Source organism: Hyperolius riggenbachi, chromosome 3 (genome assembly GCF_040937935.1).
Source record: "Hyperolius riggenbachi isolate aHypRig1 chromosome 3, aHypRig1.pri, whole genome shotgun sequence".
NCBI lineage: Eukaryota > Metazoa > Chordata > Amphibia > Anura > Hyperoliidae > Hyperolius > Hyperolius riggenbachi.
Genome location: NC_090648.1, coordinates 261,704,741 through 261,722,835, shown reverse-complemented (window position 1 = coordinate 261,722,835; position 18,095 = coordinate 261,704,741). Strand labels below are relative to the sequence as shown.

The window sequence follows — 18,095 nt, the reverse complement described above, 5'->3', positions numbered from 1 at the left end:
TAAAATTTTACGCATTGAACCAGTAATGCGTAAAAATGTATGTGTCAATGTTCCTGCACTAGCGGGAATGCGTAAAAATATACGCAATGCGTCCTGCCGACCTCCGAGGTCGGCAAGCTGCCAGCGGGGGACTGGAGCAGCAGTGAGCGACTACGAGGGCACAGGATGGCTGCATGGGGCTGGTAGAAGCCCCAGGTAAGTGAAACTCATTTTTTTTATTTTGCTTGGACATTCCCTTTAAGAAACTACAAGTCCCACAATGCATTGCAGGAGTCTGACAGCCACTGTCATGATTCGTAAAGGCAAATGCATTGTGGGACCTGTAGTTCATTAACAGCTGGAGAGCCAAGTTTGCAGATCACTGTCCTAGCAGAAAATGGCTTCTGAGAGCAAGAAAGACAAAAAGGGGAATTTCTTATCAGTGAGGGTCACACTGTAATCACTTCCTGTCTGAGTCAGGACTGAGTCAGCCACTTACATACCTGATATTTAACTCTCAGACAGAGAAAGAAAAAAAAGGAACACAGCATAGTTATTTGTGTGCTAGGCACTGTACATACACATCTCTATCTCATGTCACTTCAGGTATCCTTTAACCACCCTGGCGTTCTATTAAGATCGCCAGGGTGGCTGCGGGAGGGTTTTTTTTAAATAAAAAAAAAAACTATTTCATGCAGCCAACTGAAAGTTGGCTGCATGAAAGCCCACCAGAGGGCGCTCCGGAGGCGTTCTTCTGATCGCCTCCGGCGGCCAAAAGTAACACGGAAGGCCGCAATGAGCGGCCTTCCGTGTTTTGTTTACTTCGTCGCCATGGCGACGAGCGGAGTGACGTCATGGACGTCAGCCGACGTCCTGACGTCAGCCGCCTCCGATCCAGCCCTTAGCGCTGGCCGGAACTATTTGTTCCGGCTGCGCAGGGCTCAGGCGGCTGGGGGGACCCTCTTTCGCCGCCGCTCGCGGCGAATCGCCGCAGAGCGGCGGCGATCAGGCAGCACACGCGGCTGGCAAAGTGCCGGCTGCGTGTGCTGCACTTTATTTCATTAAAATCGGCCCAGCAGGGCCTGAGCGGCACCCTCTGGCGGTAATGGTCCGCTCGTCCATACCGCTAAGGTGGTTAAAGGGAACCTAAACTGAGAAGGATATGGATTTTTTCTATTAAAATAATACCAGTTGCCTGACTCTCCTGCTAATCCTGTTTTTCTAATACTTTTATCCACAGCCCCTCAACAAGCATACAGATCAGGTGCTCTGACTGAAGTCAGACTGGATTAGCTGCATGCCTGTTTCAGGTGTGGGATCCAGATACTACTGCAGCAAATTGATCAGCAGGAGAGTCCGGCAACTGGTATCATTTAGGCTCCCTGCACACTGCAAATCCGTTTTCCGATTCAGTTTCCGATTCCGATTCCGTTTCCGATTTTCCTTGAATACATTCAACAGAAAAACGGATCAAAAAACGCAGCATGCAGTTAAGATTAAAAATCTGAATCGGAATCGGATGTAAAAACAGATTAAAAAGCGGAATCGGAATCTGAAATGCATGCAGTGTGCAAGAGGCCTTAAAAGGACACATCCATATCCCTCTCAGTTTAAGTTCCCTTTAGGCTGCTTTCACAGTGGGACGTTACAGGTGCACGTTAGTGCAGCCTGTAACGCTCCCCCAACGCACAGCAATGTAACACAAGTGGGCTGTTCACAGTGCCCACGTTGCATTACATGTAACGCTGCACGTTGTAGTGAAAGTGCAGCATGCTGTGCGTTCTGTTTGCACATGTTCAGTGGGGGCGGAGAGGAGGCGGGGAAATGCCGCTACAGTAGCCGCGCACATGGCTACTTAAAGCGGACCCAAACCAAACATTTTTTTAATTAAAAATATTTAGTTGCACCACTCTGACACATACAAAGATAAACACTCCTTCAAACCTATGATCATTTCAGTGCATGCTTTTCACCCTTCTCTTTTCATAGCTAGGGTTATACTGGGGGCAGCCATTAGCAATTCCTCCACTGCCAGACACCATCTACTCCACCAGTTTGCCGGAAAAATCCCGGCAATTTGAAAGGAAGGGAGGGGTTCTTCCAAAAAATGTAAAATATTTTATATTTGTCGTCATGCAGCTGAAAAAAGGCTGCCATTTATTATTATAATTTAGAAAATAGAGTTTATTTCTGAAATCTTGTATTTTTAATTTGGGTCCACTTTAATATGCACTGCACTGGCGGCCGCTGATTGGCCGGCGGGACCATGTGATGCGGAGTGGCTCGCTCCGCATCACGTGGTCCCGCCGGCCAATCAGCGCCACTCTGGGAGACCTTATGCGGATAGAGCCGCCTAACGCGGCTCACTCTAACGTCCTCTCCCGCACCACCATGCGTTGCGTTAGGGGCACGTTATGCGACTATAACGTCCCCTAAAACGCAACGTCTTAGTGTGTAAGTAGCCTTAAGTTATAGAGGGTCCTGTGATTAAAGAGGAGCTGTTAGGTATAGGGTCTCAGAGACAAAAAACACAGATCAGTAGCTAAATACTGGCTGTACTTACATTACATATGCATTTCACTGTCCACGTTTGGATTTCACAGAATTTTTATATAGTATATGCAGAGAATGATGCTCCTGACAGCTCATGGCAGGTTCCATGTTTGTCTGTCTTGTCTGAAGCCAATTGTGATGTCATATCCTCCCTTACCCTGCTTCCTGATTAATTATACATTAGCCCTCCCAAGTCCCAGCCCTCAGACACTCCTACTAGTCTCTGGTCTTATGCTCGGTACACAAGATGCGGTTTCCCGCTCGATCAGCGGGTCAATCGGGATCGATTCGATTATTTCCAACATGTTAATCATGCCAAATCGACGGCAGGAACGATCGAAATCCGAATCGAGCATGTTGGAAATAATCTAATCGACCCGCGGATCGAGCGGGAAAACGCATCGTGTGTATTAGGCACTCAGCGGGGAGCGATCATGTCGGTTGCGTGCGATCCCGCTGTCAGTTGGGGTGGGGGGAGCTGTGCGCTCGATTGCGTTGTCAGTCGCGGGGGGGGGGTTTCGGATGATTGCGATGTCAATTTGCGGGCGGTTGCGATGTCGGTCGTTTTGCTTGCGATGTCGGTCGTTTTGCTTGCGATGTCGGTCGTTTTGAGGGAGTCACTCGCGGGGGGGGGGGGGGGGGGGGTAGTGCTGCCGATCGTGGGTGTCACTCGCACGGGGGGGGGGGGGGGGGGGTTTGGGTGCCACCGATCGCGGGGGGGGGCTGCCACCGATCGCGGGCGGGTGTCACTCGCAGGGGGTGGGGGTGGGGGGTAAGGTTTTGGGGGGGGTTGCCGCAGGCAGCCTGCAGCTGACACTCGGGGTGTCTGGATGGGGAGGGAAGGAGAGAAGGGACCAGCCAATGAGGCTGCAGCAGGCATTGGTCCGGTCCCGGCGGGGGAATCATCAGCGTTGGTGATGCTGGAACCACGTGGTGTAACTAAGATCTGTCGGGGTCTCGGCAGGGGGATTCCATCTCGGCGGTGGAGGAGCTGGAGCCACGTGGGCCATCCGGTGTAGCTGCCCACTTAGTGCGCTCGGTAACGGGCATTGGCCGGGGTCTCGGCGGGGGGAATCCTTATTGGCGGTGGAGGAGCTGGAGCCACGTGGGCCATCCGGTGTAGCTGCCCACTTAGTGCGCCCGGTAACAGGCATCGGTCGGGGTCTCGGCGGGCGGAATCCTTCTTGGCGGTGGAGGAGCTGGAGTCACGTGGGCCATCCCCTTTAGCTGCACAGGCATCGACTGGGATCTCGGCGGGGGAATCCTCAGCGCTAGTGAACCCGGAGCCCTGCTGGTGTCACGAGGACCATCTGGAACTGCAGTAACAGGCAGCAGCAGCGGCGGCGGCAAAGAAACAATGTCAGCGGTGGTGGAGCTGCAGATGTGTTGCGTTGCCACCTAACAAGCGAGCACAGGGCATCCAGGGAGCCCAAGTGCCGCTCATCATCCACATGGAAGCCGATAAAAGCCAGAGCACCTAGGAGCCCGCTTCATCTCAATCTGGAGAAATAAAAAGCAGGATGCAGGACTAGGAGCCGCGGCTGGATAGGTAAAGGCTTCCGCTACGTCCTGCACCTGCCTGTGGGGGACAACTTTCTGAACATTCGGACTATAAGACGCAGGAACTTCCCCCCCCCCACTTTTAGGGGAGAAAAAGTGTGTCTTATAGAATCAGAATCAGAATTATTTCGCCAAGTGCAGCAGTTGCCACACTCGGAATTGTTTGTGGTACACATCGGCATAAGACATAGTAGTGCAAAGCATGCAATGACAGACATAGAACAATAAAACAACATAGTGCAAGCAAAACATGTGCAGACAAGAGACTTTAGGGTATTGTAGTGCAAAAACTGCGTGCGGAACCACGGAAAAGTACATATTTAATTAGGCCTGGGTCGCAGGTGTTCTATTTAGTTTTTCTGTGTGTGTGACTTGAGTTCAGAAGGCACACTGCTTGGGGGAAAAAGGAGTTCCTGTGCCTGGAGGTTTTGGTGGAAATAGCTCTGAAACGATGGTCCGAGCGCATGCGGTTGAAAAAGCGGCCACCGGGATGGTGCGGGTCATTCGTGATCCTGTATGCCCTTGTTTTCAATCTGGATGCGTGGAGGAGGTCCAGAGGTGGCAGGGGTGACCCAATGATTCTTTCCGCTGCCTTGATTACTCTTTGAAGTCTGTACCTGTCGCTCGTGGTGGCACCCCCATACCACACGATGATAGATGAGCACAGGATTGACTCGATGGTGGCAGTGTAGAAGCTTGATAACAGTTCCTGCGGCATGCCAAACTTCCTGAGTTGTCTTAGGAAGAACAGCCGTTGCTGCGCCTTCTTTTGGCATTTGGTGGTGTTTTCACTCCATCTCAAGTCGTTGGTGATGGTAGTGCCCAGAAACCGAACACTTGATACTCTGGTGACTTCGGTGCCTTCGATGAGTACCGGGCTGAGTGGGGGGGGGCGTTTCCTGAAATCGATAACCAGCTCGACTGTCTTTGCAGCGTTTAGGACAAGCATGTTGTCCTTGCACCAGCTGCAGATTCGCTCAATCTCACTGCGGTAGGTGCGTTCGTCCCCCTCACTGATGAGACCAAGGATGGTGGTGTCGTCCGCAAATTTAATTACCTTAACGCAGTCCGCGGTTGAGGTGCATCTGTTCGTGTACAGGGAAAACAGTATCGGAGACAGTACACAGCCTTGGGGGGCGCCAGTATTTGTGGTCCTCGTTTGGGAGAGGCAGCTACCAAGTCTGACCTGTTGCGTCCTGTTTGTGAGGAAGTCCTTGATCCATATAGTCCGAAAAATACGGTACTTCATATTTGTGTTTACATGTATTTAAAATGTTATGGATTTTTGCAATAGTGGTCCTTTAACCCCCTTGGCGGTATGAAAAATACCGCCAGGGGGCAGCGCAGCAGTTTTTTTTTAATTATTTTTTTTTAAATCATGTAGCGAGCCGAGGGCTCGCTACATGATAGCCGCTGCTCAGCGGCATCCCCCCAGCCCCGCCGATCGCCTCCGGCGATAGGCGATCAGGAAATCCCGTTCAAAGAACGGGATTTCCTGGAGGGCTTCCCCCGTCGCCATGGCGACCGGGCGGAATGACGTCAGCGACGTCATTGGGAGACCCGATCCACCCCTCGGCGCTGCCTGGCACTGATTGGCCAGGCAGCGCTCGGGGTCTGGGGGGGGCCGCGCGCCGCACCGGATAGCGGCGATGGCGATCGGGGTGCTGGCGCAGCTAGCAAAGTGCTAGCTGCGTCCAGCAAAAAAAAAATTAAGTAAATCGGCCCAGCAGGGCCTGAGCGGCACCCTCCGGCGGCTTACCCCGTGTCACACACGGGGTTACCGCTAAGGAGGTTAAAGGATGTATGAGGCAAATTAAAAAAATAAAATTTACTTACCTGAAGCTTCCTCCAACCCCTAGAAGCCTGTGTGTCCCTCACTGCAGCTCCGCTCTACGTCAGTCTGCAGCCAGGTCGGCAGCCGCTGTGGAGGGGGCCTCGGGAAACTGGCAGAGCGGAGCTGCAGCAAGAGACACACTTTGGCCTCAATTCACGGAGCATTATCAAACATTTATCAAACATTTTATCAAACGTTTGATAATTTACCTCATGGGTAAAATCTCATTTTAAATTCACTAAGGCCTCAATTCACGGAGCTTTATCAAACCCTTTATCAAACGTTTGATAATTTTCCTCATGGGTAAAATGTAATTTTGAATTCACTAGGTGTTATAGATTTATCGAATGTTTTATCGATGAAATGATCAATAAATCTATAACACCTTAGTGAATTCAAAATTACATTTTACCCATGAGGAAAATTATCAAACATTTGATAAAGTGTTTGATAAAGCTCTGTGAATTGAGCCCTAAGGTGTTATATATTTGTTGAACGTTTTATCGGTAAAACATTCAATATATAACAGCTTCTAGGGTTGGAGGAAGCCCCAGGTAAGTAAGTAAATTTTGTATAAGACTGCATTCACAATAACCTTTGAAAATAGAGTTGTGTCACAAAATAGTTGAACTCGATGGACGTATGTTATTGTAACAAGCCATATAACTATGTAACATTGCATGACATTGCAAGGTTTAGGTTTACAATCCGCTCTGAGCAATGTGGTATCACATCACGTTATAATGAGACTGAGCACAACTATAGTGTCTCACGAAAAAAACAACTAAAAACAAGCACAGCATACATTGCAGGACGTTCGTAGCTACATGGAGTAGCCTGGCCTATACTTGCTTTGCGTGACTGACCTGTCTGCTGAGGACGGACCTGGTCTTGCCACGCGGGAGAAAGGCAGGAGACGCCGATGCTTAGGAAACTGACTAGCCCAGCAAACCGCGGACAGACCACAGCCCGTCTAGCTGCGCTCAACACGTGGATATACTCTCTCTTCAGCCTCCGCCGCCACCACCACCTGACCTCCAGTCCTCCCAAACACCAGCGAGAGTAAAAGTGCATGGTAAGAGCGCCATCTATCTCTCTGTCTACCATACAGCTCGGCTGTGAGCCGAGGAGGAGGCCGCCGTTGCCTAGGAGAGGAGTCAGAGGAGTCAGAGGAGGGAGCGGGTGACGCAGTATATAGAAGCGGCGCGTAGTGCGGCGCGGTCTCACTCAGCCCATGGAAGCTGAGGGCTGCGCCTGCGTGGACAGAGTCCCGGCCGGCACCGGCAGCGGCGCGCAAAGCCCAGAAGAGATGAGTTCGGGGAAGGGTAAGCAAAGCATCATCTCCTGTGCATCTCATCAGCTGGGCACATCCTCTCATCACTGCCGCTGGCGCCATTGTCACCGTACGTGTTACCTCTCTCCCTCCTCCTAACGTACCTCCGTGTTCTCTCTTTATCCAGTGCTGGCAATGCAGGCCCGGAAGAGGAGGCCGAAAGGAAAGAAGGAGAAGGCTCGGAAAAAGTGAGTAGCTGCCTGTCACCTGGAGTAGAAGCCCGACGGGAGGTGGGCTGTCCCCTTTCTGTCAGTGTGTGTGCTGATCAGGCACTGCACCCACTACATTGTTCCTTTTTGTCCCATGTTTTCCATTTATGAATGGAGAGATTGTTTACATACGTGTGTGGTAGGGTCATTATTATTCTGCTGCTGGATGTGTTTTTACTGTACCATCATTGTAAAGTGTTGGAGACTGCTAATGCAGTTCTTTTCATTGTCTCTTCAGTGTAGTGTGGTGGTTTCTCTCTGTAAAATGCCTCCAGATTGTCTTTAGCTGGTGCATCAGAAATCAGTTTACACTATTCTACATTGCAATAACAAATATATTTAGTAAATGGAGGGACAACAGAGCACTCATAGCCTATATGATATAAATTAATTTACCAAAAACACTGTGATGACCCAAGATCAGTTAATTCATTTTATGCGGAGCAGTGCCTTTCAGCGCTGCTAGATTTGGGCGCAGCCGGTGCCTCCATAGACTTCAATAGGAATCACTCCTATTGCAGCGCTCAGTGAGTATCGTCGGCTCCGTCAGAAGACGGAGCCGAGGTTGCTTAAAAACATAATAATTCGGCCTCCAGCAATCGCTGGAAGCCGATATATTTCATTCCCCCACTATCCATGGCGGCCTGGAGGGGGAATAGTAATTAAATCGGCCGGACTTGTGCAGAAGCAGGATCAGCCATATACCGCTGTATCCTGCGCCCAAGTCAACCGGCGCCGATTTCAAATGTACTTATTTTATGGAACGTCTTTTAAAATGTAGGTTGGTATTTTCTGATAGCAACTATGTATAGTAGAGTAATTTTGGCACTAGTCTAATTTAGGGGACCCAGTAGGAAACGTCGTAGTGAACAGTCCTTCAATCACCGTATCCACTTACAACACAAAGCGCTGTAATTTGCCAAATCCTGTGGGCGTAGTTTAATACAACCTATTGGAAACCTAGTCATTCGAAAAGGTGCTGTCCACTCAATCACGTTACCTGAATTTCCATATGAGGTTTCCTGCTGTGTCCTCTAAAATTGACTAGTGCTGTAATTTCAATGCATATCTTATGTTCGTTTTGTGAATTTATGCAACTTGGTATTAGACCAACGAAAAGCATTAGCTACTGCATTTCAATTCTAGATCAAGCTCTATATATGTGCATTTAGTTAAGATATTTTGTATGAGCTTGAAATTAACATCTCTCTGACCATAGTATTGGTCTAAAGGTGGGTACACACGTCAGATAAAAGTCTTTGGAAAATGAAAGATCACAGACCAATTTTACCCCCTTCCATGTAATATGAGAGCCATACCTACACAGTCTATTCTATTGAGCTGAACTCCCCATCAGATAAAAATCTTTGCAAGATGCTGTACACAAAGATACTGTACAAATGCAACAGATCAGTATCTGCAAAAGATCAGTTCCTGCAAAAGATCCGTTCCTGCAAAATGCATTCAAAGTCTGATATCTGCAGATCTCGTACACACCTTGTTTAACGGACAATTATCTGCAGATCAGATCCAACAGGATGGATCTTCAGATCTGCAGATGATTGTCTGATCTGCAGATGAAGGTCCGTTAAACAAGGCGTGTATGAGATCTGCAGATATCCTAGACTATGAATGCATTTTGCCGGAACGGATCTTTTGCCGATACTGATCTGTTGCATTTGTGCAGTATCTTTGTGTGCAGTATCTTGCAACGATTTTTATCTGATGGGGAGTTCAGCTCAATAGAATAGACTGTGTTGGTATGGCTCTCCTGCTACATGGAAGGGGGTAAAATTGGTCTGTGATCTTTCATTTTCCAAAGACATTTATCTGATGTGTGTACCTACCTTTAGCCTTATGCCACAGAGCTATGTCAAACCATGCCAAGATGAGGGTTAAATAGTCATAAACAGGCGGTCTGCATGTTGGATTGATGTGGCTGTGTAAAATGTGTCACCATTCACTAATGGTTCTGTATGTGCAGCCTTGCTTCCAGGGGCATAAAGCGATGATTTGTATGTTCAGGAGTGATGCATCATGGGAAACCACAGGAGAGAAAGCCAAATCAGAAGTGCACACACATGTCAGCAGAATGACCTCCTGACACTGACTGCTTGCTCAGTCCTGCCGCCCCCCTCCCCCGCGCCCACATAGGGCTCGAATCAGCTGTAATCAGTCCCGGAGTAGGCCCCCTTTGACCTGCAACAAGCATTCCCTGCGCATGTGCAGTTTAAGCCCTATACAACATGCGCAGTTTGTTCTTCACTGACCCAACGGCCTTGCTTGTACTGCTGCCAGTGCTGTGAACGCCCCTGCCGCTCTCGGAAGGCCGTTGGTAGTGTCGCTGCTGCTTCAGTAAAGAACAATCTGCACATCACGCTCAGGGCTCGAACTGTGCATGCACGGGGAATACTTGTTCCAGGTCAAAGATCCTGAACCAAGGGGGGTGGGGCCTACTCCATCAAGGATTACAGCTGATTGGAGTGGCGCAGGGGGAAATGAAATGAAGACTCTAGTGCGCATTAGGTCATTATGCTTCTTGCACTTTTTATTTGGCTTTCTCACCTCACAATTCCTTTAAAGCTGAATTATCGCAAACATCTTCTGTTTTGAAAAGGCAAAATTACATTTTAGCATTTCTAGTCTAGTAATACAAGTGTTGTGAGTCTATTGACACAAACTGACACTTGCATTGATCCCCATGGTTTATTGGTCAAAAAGCAATGTGGCAATACAACGTTTGAGAGGTACTTGGTGAGATTAGTTCTATTAGTTTTGTTGTCTTCCTTTTATTTATTTGTAGTGCTTTAGGTAGGATTTCAATCGTCTATTGTGATTATGCCTTAGTTTGGTGTAGGCAGAAGTGCTTTGTTTCTTTGAGCTTATGACACACTAATATGACAGCTGTAATAGTATGTTCTTATGTATTCTTTTTCTTTGATCATCTTTGTGTTCTATGCCCAATGGAATCTTGGGATAGCTGTTAGAAAGGGGCCAGTCCTGCTCCTTGTTCCTGCTCTGACTCACAGGATCAGTTTCCAGTTTGGCTGCATACGTAATTGAGTGCTACAATTACACTTGTAGTTAGGCTGCAGTGTTTATAGTGGTTGTTTTCAGATTACATGCCAGGTTTCTGTTACTCCATAACATATAGCTGTATTGTGAATTTGACACGTTGACTTTGAGCTCTTTGACACTAGATAAAATTTACTTTTGTAACTCCCACGTGTGTGATTTGCTTTAAACTTTTACTTAGTGTGTTGTATTGCACATGTGCTTGAAGTGTGTTTGTTTTTAAAACCTATCGCATTCTGCATTGCTTGCCTGCTTGCATGCACTGTTCCATTTGGTTTAATTGAATGGGTTCTGAAATTGCACAAAAATCTGTTGCACTTTCCTTTGGCATGCGTATTTGCATTTGCATTTCATAATGTCAAGTAGCATGTTGACAGTACAAAGAAACAGGTTCACAGCGCACAGTAGCACCTAAATTTAAGCTTGTATCTGGTTGCAAAATTTTCTTTAAAAAAAAAGAGGATGGCCAGTGTTTTGGAAGACAGGACCGATTAAGATCTGGGATCACTGGCGTCTCCAGATTGGCTCGTCCTAATGCAGGTGAGCAGACTATATTTGGCTCCGTTCTGGTGTAGCTTTGCCCCTGGTGCTACTTCTATTCCCTTTTCTATTCTTTCTCTTTTTCTTTCCTTTCTTCCCTGTTCAATTTCCTTATGGCTGTCATATTTCTTTTCTCTTCTCTTGGGCCTTCCTGGCCTTTCTCCGTTGCATATGATTGGGAGACAGAGCTGTGAGCGACACCCTGCAGCCTACTATTTATTTAGAAATTAATGCTTATAGCAAGTATACCGAGGTTGTCTTTTTTTATTTTGTCTTTATGTATCTCAAGTTCACATTATTACACTGCCGTTATACTAAAGGTTTTTTTTTGTTTGTTTTTTTTAATTTAAATTTTAAAATTTTTCAATAAACCATTTGAAACAGAAAAAAATGATGGTGTAGATCATTATCTTTTAAGCTACATTCACAGTGGTGCATTGCGGTGTGACTTTATAGAGGCGTTTTAATGCAGAAAGTTAGACTGCAATAGTGCTTGTGGGGCGTTAGTATCCTAGGGACTACAGTATCACAACATGCTGCCGGCGTCGGGAGTGCTACCAGGGTGCATGCGGTAGGTGACGTGCATGCGCAGTAGCCGCCAACTGCTTTCTGGGGGTCACCGCTTCCACCTGGAGGAGATCAGGAGGACGTCATGGGCACTGCAGGAGTCCAGGGGGCTGCGGGAAGCCCCAGGTAAGTTCGGGACCTGTGGACTGAGTTTACTATAGCCAGAGGTTTACTGTAACAAGATTCTACTGTATTAAAGTTTGATGCCTAAATAATGTGCTTTGAGTAGTGTGCTTGAAAATGCACGTGTTCTGTTTGTTGTTGGCATGTTAATTTCATACTGATCTTTGTTTAGATTTTTTTTTTTTTTTGATTAAAGCACACCTGAAGTGAGAGAAATATGGAGGCTGACATATTTATTTCCTTTTAGTAAGTTTACAGTGGGAATTGAATTGGGTTCCATGTAAAAACAGGAAAGCAACAGAACAGGAAAGTTGCACCGCACGTTGCACGAGCATTATGTTGCATACAGTGATTTGCTTCTCACTTCAGAAAGCAAGCCGGCACTGCTTACAATCAATTTATTGAGATGCGTCACTGGAAACCATAAGTGTCAACATGCCTTATATTCTTGAGTATAAGGCTGGTTTCACACTATGAATTGGCGTTAGTAATGCGGTGAGTCGTGCCCATCGCACTGCCAAAAACAGGCCTTCACATTGTGTTCCCTGTCTAGCATTTGGTTGTGGTCATTTCCTGCTTTGGGTATGCGGAAGTGCACGGAAAGCGTATTGTAAAAATATGCTTCTACGCATGCGTGCCACAACATCACGATGCCAACTTCTTTAGAGAACCCAAGGTGGGGTTCTGACAATGCTATCTACACACAGAGGCTGGGTCTGCCTATACAGCTCAGCCTCTGTTGCTATCCAGATCTCCCGTAAGTTCCCCCTGCGCTCTGCTATCCCCCATAAATCACAACCGCGCTGTGCGGGCTGCATTTACATCTGTACTGTCAGTCTGCTGCTCCCTCCGCCTCCTGCATAGCTCTGGTCCCCGCCCGCGTCCCTTCCCTCCAATCAGGAGGCGGAGGGAGCATCAGACTGACACTATAGAGGTAAACACAGCCGACTGCGACACGCTGCATGTCGACAGCGCGGTTGTGATTTATGGGGGATAGTAGAGCGCAGGGGGGGCTTAGGGGGGATTTGGATAGCAACAGAGGCTGGGCTGTATAGGCAGACCCAGCCTCTGTGTGCAGCTAGCATTGTCAGAACCCTACCACGGGTTCTCTTTAAAGAAGCCTGCGTCGCCACAAACTAACATGAATTCCGGCCCGATGCAGATCGCCGCAGGAGCTCTGTGGTAACGTAAGTATGTGCTAGCATTAAGGGCCTGTTTCCACTACACGTAGATTGGATGCAGAAAAATTGACTCCAATGAATGCCTATGGGAAAATCTGCATCAGAAAAATCGCATTTAGTGGAAACAAGCCCATAGGGATTAATTGGAGTCAGTTTTTCTGCATCCATTCCGCATCCAATCTTCATGTAGTGGAAACGGGCTCTAAAGAACCACTATCGTGAAAAAGTAGGCACTTAAAATCTGACAGAACCGACATGTTTTGGGCCAGTCCATCTCTTCATGGGAGATTCTCAGGGTTTTCTTTGTTTTCAACAGCATTTCCTGAACAGCAGTTGCAAAGTCTAACTGACAAACTAGTGTGCAAGTGATTAGGGAGGCCGGCTGGTATCTTACTATTTTGGCAGTTAAACTGCTGTTCAGGAAATGCTTTTGAAAACAAAGAAAACCCAGAGAATCCCCTATGAGGAGATGGACGGGCCCAAAGCCTGACGGTTTTGTAAGATTTTAACTGCCTACTTTTTTCGCGATAGTGGTCCTTTAAAGAGACACTGAAGAGAAAAAAAATATGATATAGTGAATTGGTTGTGTACTATGAATAATTACTAGAAGATTAGCAGCAAAGAAAATATTCTCATACTTTTATTTTCAGGTATATAGTGTTTTTTCTAACATTGCATCATTCTATAATATGTGCAGATTACACAACACTCAGCATTCAAAATGAGTCTTTCAGAGCAGTCTGTGAAGTAATGACCTCTCCTCTAGCAGAGGAAAAGTAAACAGTTCAATTACAGTTGAGATAATAAAAGTCAGATAACAGCCCTCTCCACAACTAAAGGGGCCCATACACTCAGCCGATTTTCTGGCCGACCGATCGATCCCGATCGATCGATTGATCGTTTGCAAATCGGTTGGCCAATCGACCGATCGATGGCCGATTCGATCGATGATGGATTTCCATCGAACTGGCAGGGTGGAAAATTTAGGTCGATCTGATGAGATTGCTTATCAGTTTGCATTGGCCTTCCTTAATGGAAATCTGATGGCAAAAAAATGCCATCAGATCGAATTTCAATAGATTTCAAACTGAAATCTATTGGAATTCTATCCTGGTAAAAAATGTTCTAAAAAACGCATCAGATAGATCATCAGATGCATTTCTTATCTATCTGCTGCCAATCTGACGAGTGTATGGGCACCTTAACTTAGTCGGAGAGCTTAATGGCTTGTTTGCATAGAGATAACAACTGGAGTTTCTCAACTCTTCCTGTACTGGAAACAATTACACTGATGTATCTTATCTTAATGTTTTATTTCTTAGCTGTGCTACGCATACAAATCATAATATCAACATTTTTTTTTTCGCTTCAGTGTCTCTTTAAAGAGAAACTCCAACCAAGAATTGAACTTTATCCCAATCAGTAGCTAATACCCCCTTTTACATGAGAAATATATTTCTTTTCACAAACAGACAATCAGGGGGTGCTGTATGGCTGATTTTGTGCTGAAACCCCTCCCACAAGAAGCTCTGGGACCGCGGTACTTTTGGCAGTTTGTTACAATGTAGCAAGGTTCACAGACAGGAATTGGCTGTTTACAGCTGTCTAACAGCCAAAACAGCTAGGAGCAGCTACATAACCTGCCCACAGTAAAAATGTCACCATGTAATAAATATCAGAATGTAAATCGGGTAGAGGAAAGATTTTACAATGAGCAAACACTGACTAAATCATTTATACATAATTATTGTAAAAATGAAGCACTTTTTTATTACATTATTTTCACTGGAGTTCCTCTTTAAATCAGGGAATTACGGCGCAGCGTAAGTGTACCGCAATGTGGGGAAGTATGAACTTCTCCCATAGGGTATCATTTGGTTGTGGTAGCACTGCGGGGGGTGGGAAATGCGGCAGGTATAAATACTCTCCACTGTACTCCTAGTCAGGAGAACCTGAAATGTAGCTAACCTGTGCTAGCATTTCCTTTTACTTTAACCATTGGCATGGATTTTAGCGGCATGTTTCTTGTAGCACAGGAGTGACTTGGTAGTGACTTAACAAAGTATGCTGTAAAGCTCTGCAGAAGATGTCAGTGCTATTAAAATACATACAAATATTAATTGCACTTTCCTAAAGGGCAATTATAAAAAATGTGCCTAGCAGCTAGCTAGGGAACTGCAGGCAAATAACAGGCAAGCAGAGGGCAAGTTGGCGGCATTCTGTGCCTGTGTGCTCTGCGTGTGAACTCATGCTGGGAAGACTGAGCTTGAATTCTGTGTCCTACCGCCAGAGCAGACTATGTATACATGCTAAAGCTGGTGGAGTGGAGGGTAAGTAAATGCTGTACACCACTTTGCATATGCTGGGGAGAGGCCGAAATACATGCATATACTGCTCCAGTCTGGCCGGGGGGCTTGCCAAAATGCACGTATACATATTTCACGCTGGCAGGGGGCAGCCAAAATACATGTATACATAATTTGCTTGGGAGGGGAGGACGACCAGAAATGTGACCACACTGCTCTGTATAAGGCAGGGGGCAGGATTACACTTGGTAGGGAATTTACTATAAGCCACTTTTTTAATTTTTTTTTTTTTTTTTGTCCCCAAAACACTGCTTAGTATATAACGTTACGGCAAATGGTGCGACATGCTGTTGCAGGTGTGGGTACCTAATAAGTCACATGTACCGTTGCACGGCATAAATTGGTGAACGTAAAGGGCATGATTCACAAAGCTTTTTCACCTGTTTTACTCTGGTTTCACCTTATCTGTTACTTTTCTAAGCTCCCAAAGAGCAAAAATATAATTGAAGGACTTACGAGGCGAGGAGTAGTCTAAAGTGAAATACCTGGCTGCAAGTTTTATCTACAGAGGACGCCATCTGCGCCCTCTGTTTCATTCTGCCATGGTGTCATTGTTCATTTCAGGCTGAGGTCGGGATCCGACCTGATCCCTCGGGTCGTCCTCATTTGCCCCAATAAATATGGCCACCAGGTCCTGCTGCGCCTGTGCAGTTGTCATATCCGTGAGTGCGGCTGCACAGCTCTGAGTCCTCCTCCAGTCTCGTCATGGCTCCTGGCAGTCTCGCGTGATTTACGTCCATGAGACTGCCAGGAGCCATGACAAGGCTGGAGGAGGACTTGGACAACTGCGCAAGCGCGGCAGGACTTGGTGGCCATATTTCTTGAGGCAAATGAGGTAAGTCTTTAAAGAGAACCTGTACTGAGTAAAATTATTTAAAATAAACACATGAGGTAACTTCAAATGAACATTACATAGTTACTTTGCCATCAGTTCCTCTCAGAAACGCACCATTTTCTTCTGACAGTGATCCCTTCCAGTTCTGACAACATTTTGTCAGAACTGAAATAGATCAGTTGCTGTCAGTTACAGCTGAGAGGAAAACTGATGTGTCCATGTTTCCCTATGGCTCAAGTGGGCGATGTTAGTTTAACTATGTGCTGACCAGAAACCTGTTATGGTTTAATGGCCATTTTCAAAATGGAGGACGGAGAATTCCATTCATCACAGTGGACAGACAGGACGCAGGAGGGGAAAAAGAGATTGAGGAGTAGACTACACAGGAGATAAGTATGACTTGTGTATGCTTATTTTGACTTTTAATTTTCATTTCAGGTTTTCTTTAAGGTAAAAAAAAAAATATTGAAATGAAGTTAATCCGGAAAACAACTTGCTTTCAGAGATTATTTTGCTTGTAAATGTGCTGAAAGGGTTTTTTTCTTGTTTGTTTTGTTTGACAATAAGGTGATAAATTAGTAATTTATGAGACTTTTTGTGAAGAGAGCCCAATGAGGTGAATACACGAGAAAGGGTGAATGAAGTGGAGAGCATGAAAAAAACAGAAGAACTAAAATATGAGTGCAAAAAGATAAATGTTACCCAATACTGCTGTCTCTTAACTGATAGGGTACATCAGTGTAGGAGATCCCACCCTGGGAAGCAAGATAAAATTGGAGGCCAAACTTGAGGTGCGTACACACATGCGACTATAGTGGTTTGTAACGATCGTTCCCTTTACTAACGACGATCGTTACAAAAAACGAACCACCGACTATTAAGGCAAACGACGAACGAGCCAAATCGCTACAAAAGAAAGTTCTGTCTCGGCGGATTTTAACCAACGACGATCGTTTGCAAAAGTAGTACATCGTTGCAAACGGTCGTTCGTACTAGGCTTGACATGCGCATTTCACTATTTCTCCCTGAAACTTCTCATTTTTATGCGCAGGCGCAATAGTTGCTTTACGTGATGTAACGTTCGTTCTAACGATCAGATCGTTACACACATTTAAAAACTAACTTTACTCAGGTCGTTCTTTCATCAATTAAAAGCTCGTTCGTCGTTCTCAACGAACGATCGTTGTCGCATGTGTGTACGTAGCATAAGAACCAAAGCTGATGGCGAAATGGTACAAACTTACCCACTTCAACCCCTAACGAACAAGAGCAATTTTCACATTTCATTGCTCCTCCCTTTCATTCGCCAATAACTTAAGGACTTATTCTCGCAAAAAAACGATCTATACCTTGATTTAAAATAAAAAAAAACATTAACTAGGATTTTTGGGGCGATATTTGTTTTCAGTAATTACTTTACTTTCTATGCATTTTACAGGGAAAAACTAGGAAAAGAAAAAATACACTATTTCTCCAATTTCGCCCCCTATAGTTTTAAAATAAACACTGCTGCTGTACATAAAACCCACCTATTTTATCTGCCCGTTTTGTCCTGGTTATTACAAGATTTAAATTTAAAGAGTAACTGTCAGGCTGCAGAAGCTAATTTAAACCTCTATTCTCCTGTGTTAAACAGTTTAGAAGGAAGCCCAAAAGCAATTAGTGAAGATAAAAATCTCAGTTACCTTTGATGTGTGCTTATCAGCAAGTCTGTTGTTCTTAAGAAGACGCAAGCCGCATATTACTGCAAAGCATTCTGGGGCTCTCCCCTCGGCTGCTAATGAGACCTTACAGCAGCTTGTAATCGCGTAGCACTGATAAATCTCAGGCAGACTACACTGCAGGAGTCAGCTATTGTTCCTAGCCACATGGCTCATTAATATTCACTGCACACTGTGTTATTTAGTACAAGCTTATCTGTGATCAGGAAGCAGGCAGGA

The 18,095-nt window shown here is 45.9% G+C and overlaps 2 protein-coding genes across 13 annotated transcripts in view; one reads left to right on the top strand and one right to left on the bottom strand.

Annotated features, from left to right (window-relative positions):
- Window positions 1–7,230, bottom strand: part of PUS7 (pseudouridine synthase 7) — a 94,265-nt gene extending 87,035 nt beyond the window's left edge. For both annotated transcript variants that reach the window (XM_068276258.1, XM_068276259.1), the window contains exon 1: window positions 6,793–7,230. The gene's annotated coding sequence lies outside the window, so the exon portion shown is untranslated. The remainder of the gene's footprint in view (window positions 1–6,792) is intronic.
- The window catches only part of SRPK2 (SRSF protein kinase 2), a 212,137-nt gene continuing 201,063 nt past the window's right edge, over window positions 7,022–18,095 (top strand). For 3 of the 11 annotated variants that reach the window (XM_068276255.1, XM_068276249.1, XM_068276246.1), the window contains exons 1-2: window positions 7,024–7,251; window positions 7,387–7,447. In XM_068276255.1, the coding sequence (XP_068132356.1) occupies window positions 7,161–7,251; window positions 7,387–7,447 (152 nt within the window). In that variant the 5' untranslated portion in view covers window positions 7,024–7,160. Of the gene's footprint in view, window positions 7,252–7,386; window positions 7,448–18,095 lie in introns of those variants that run through there. The other 8 variants (XM_068276257.1, XM_068276256.1, XM_068276248.1 and 5 more) reach the window with 6 other exon arrangements.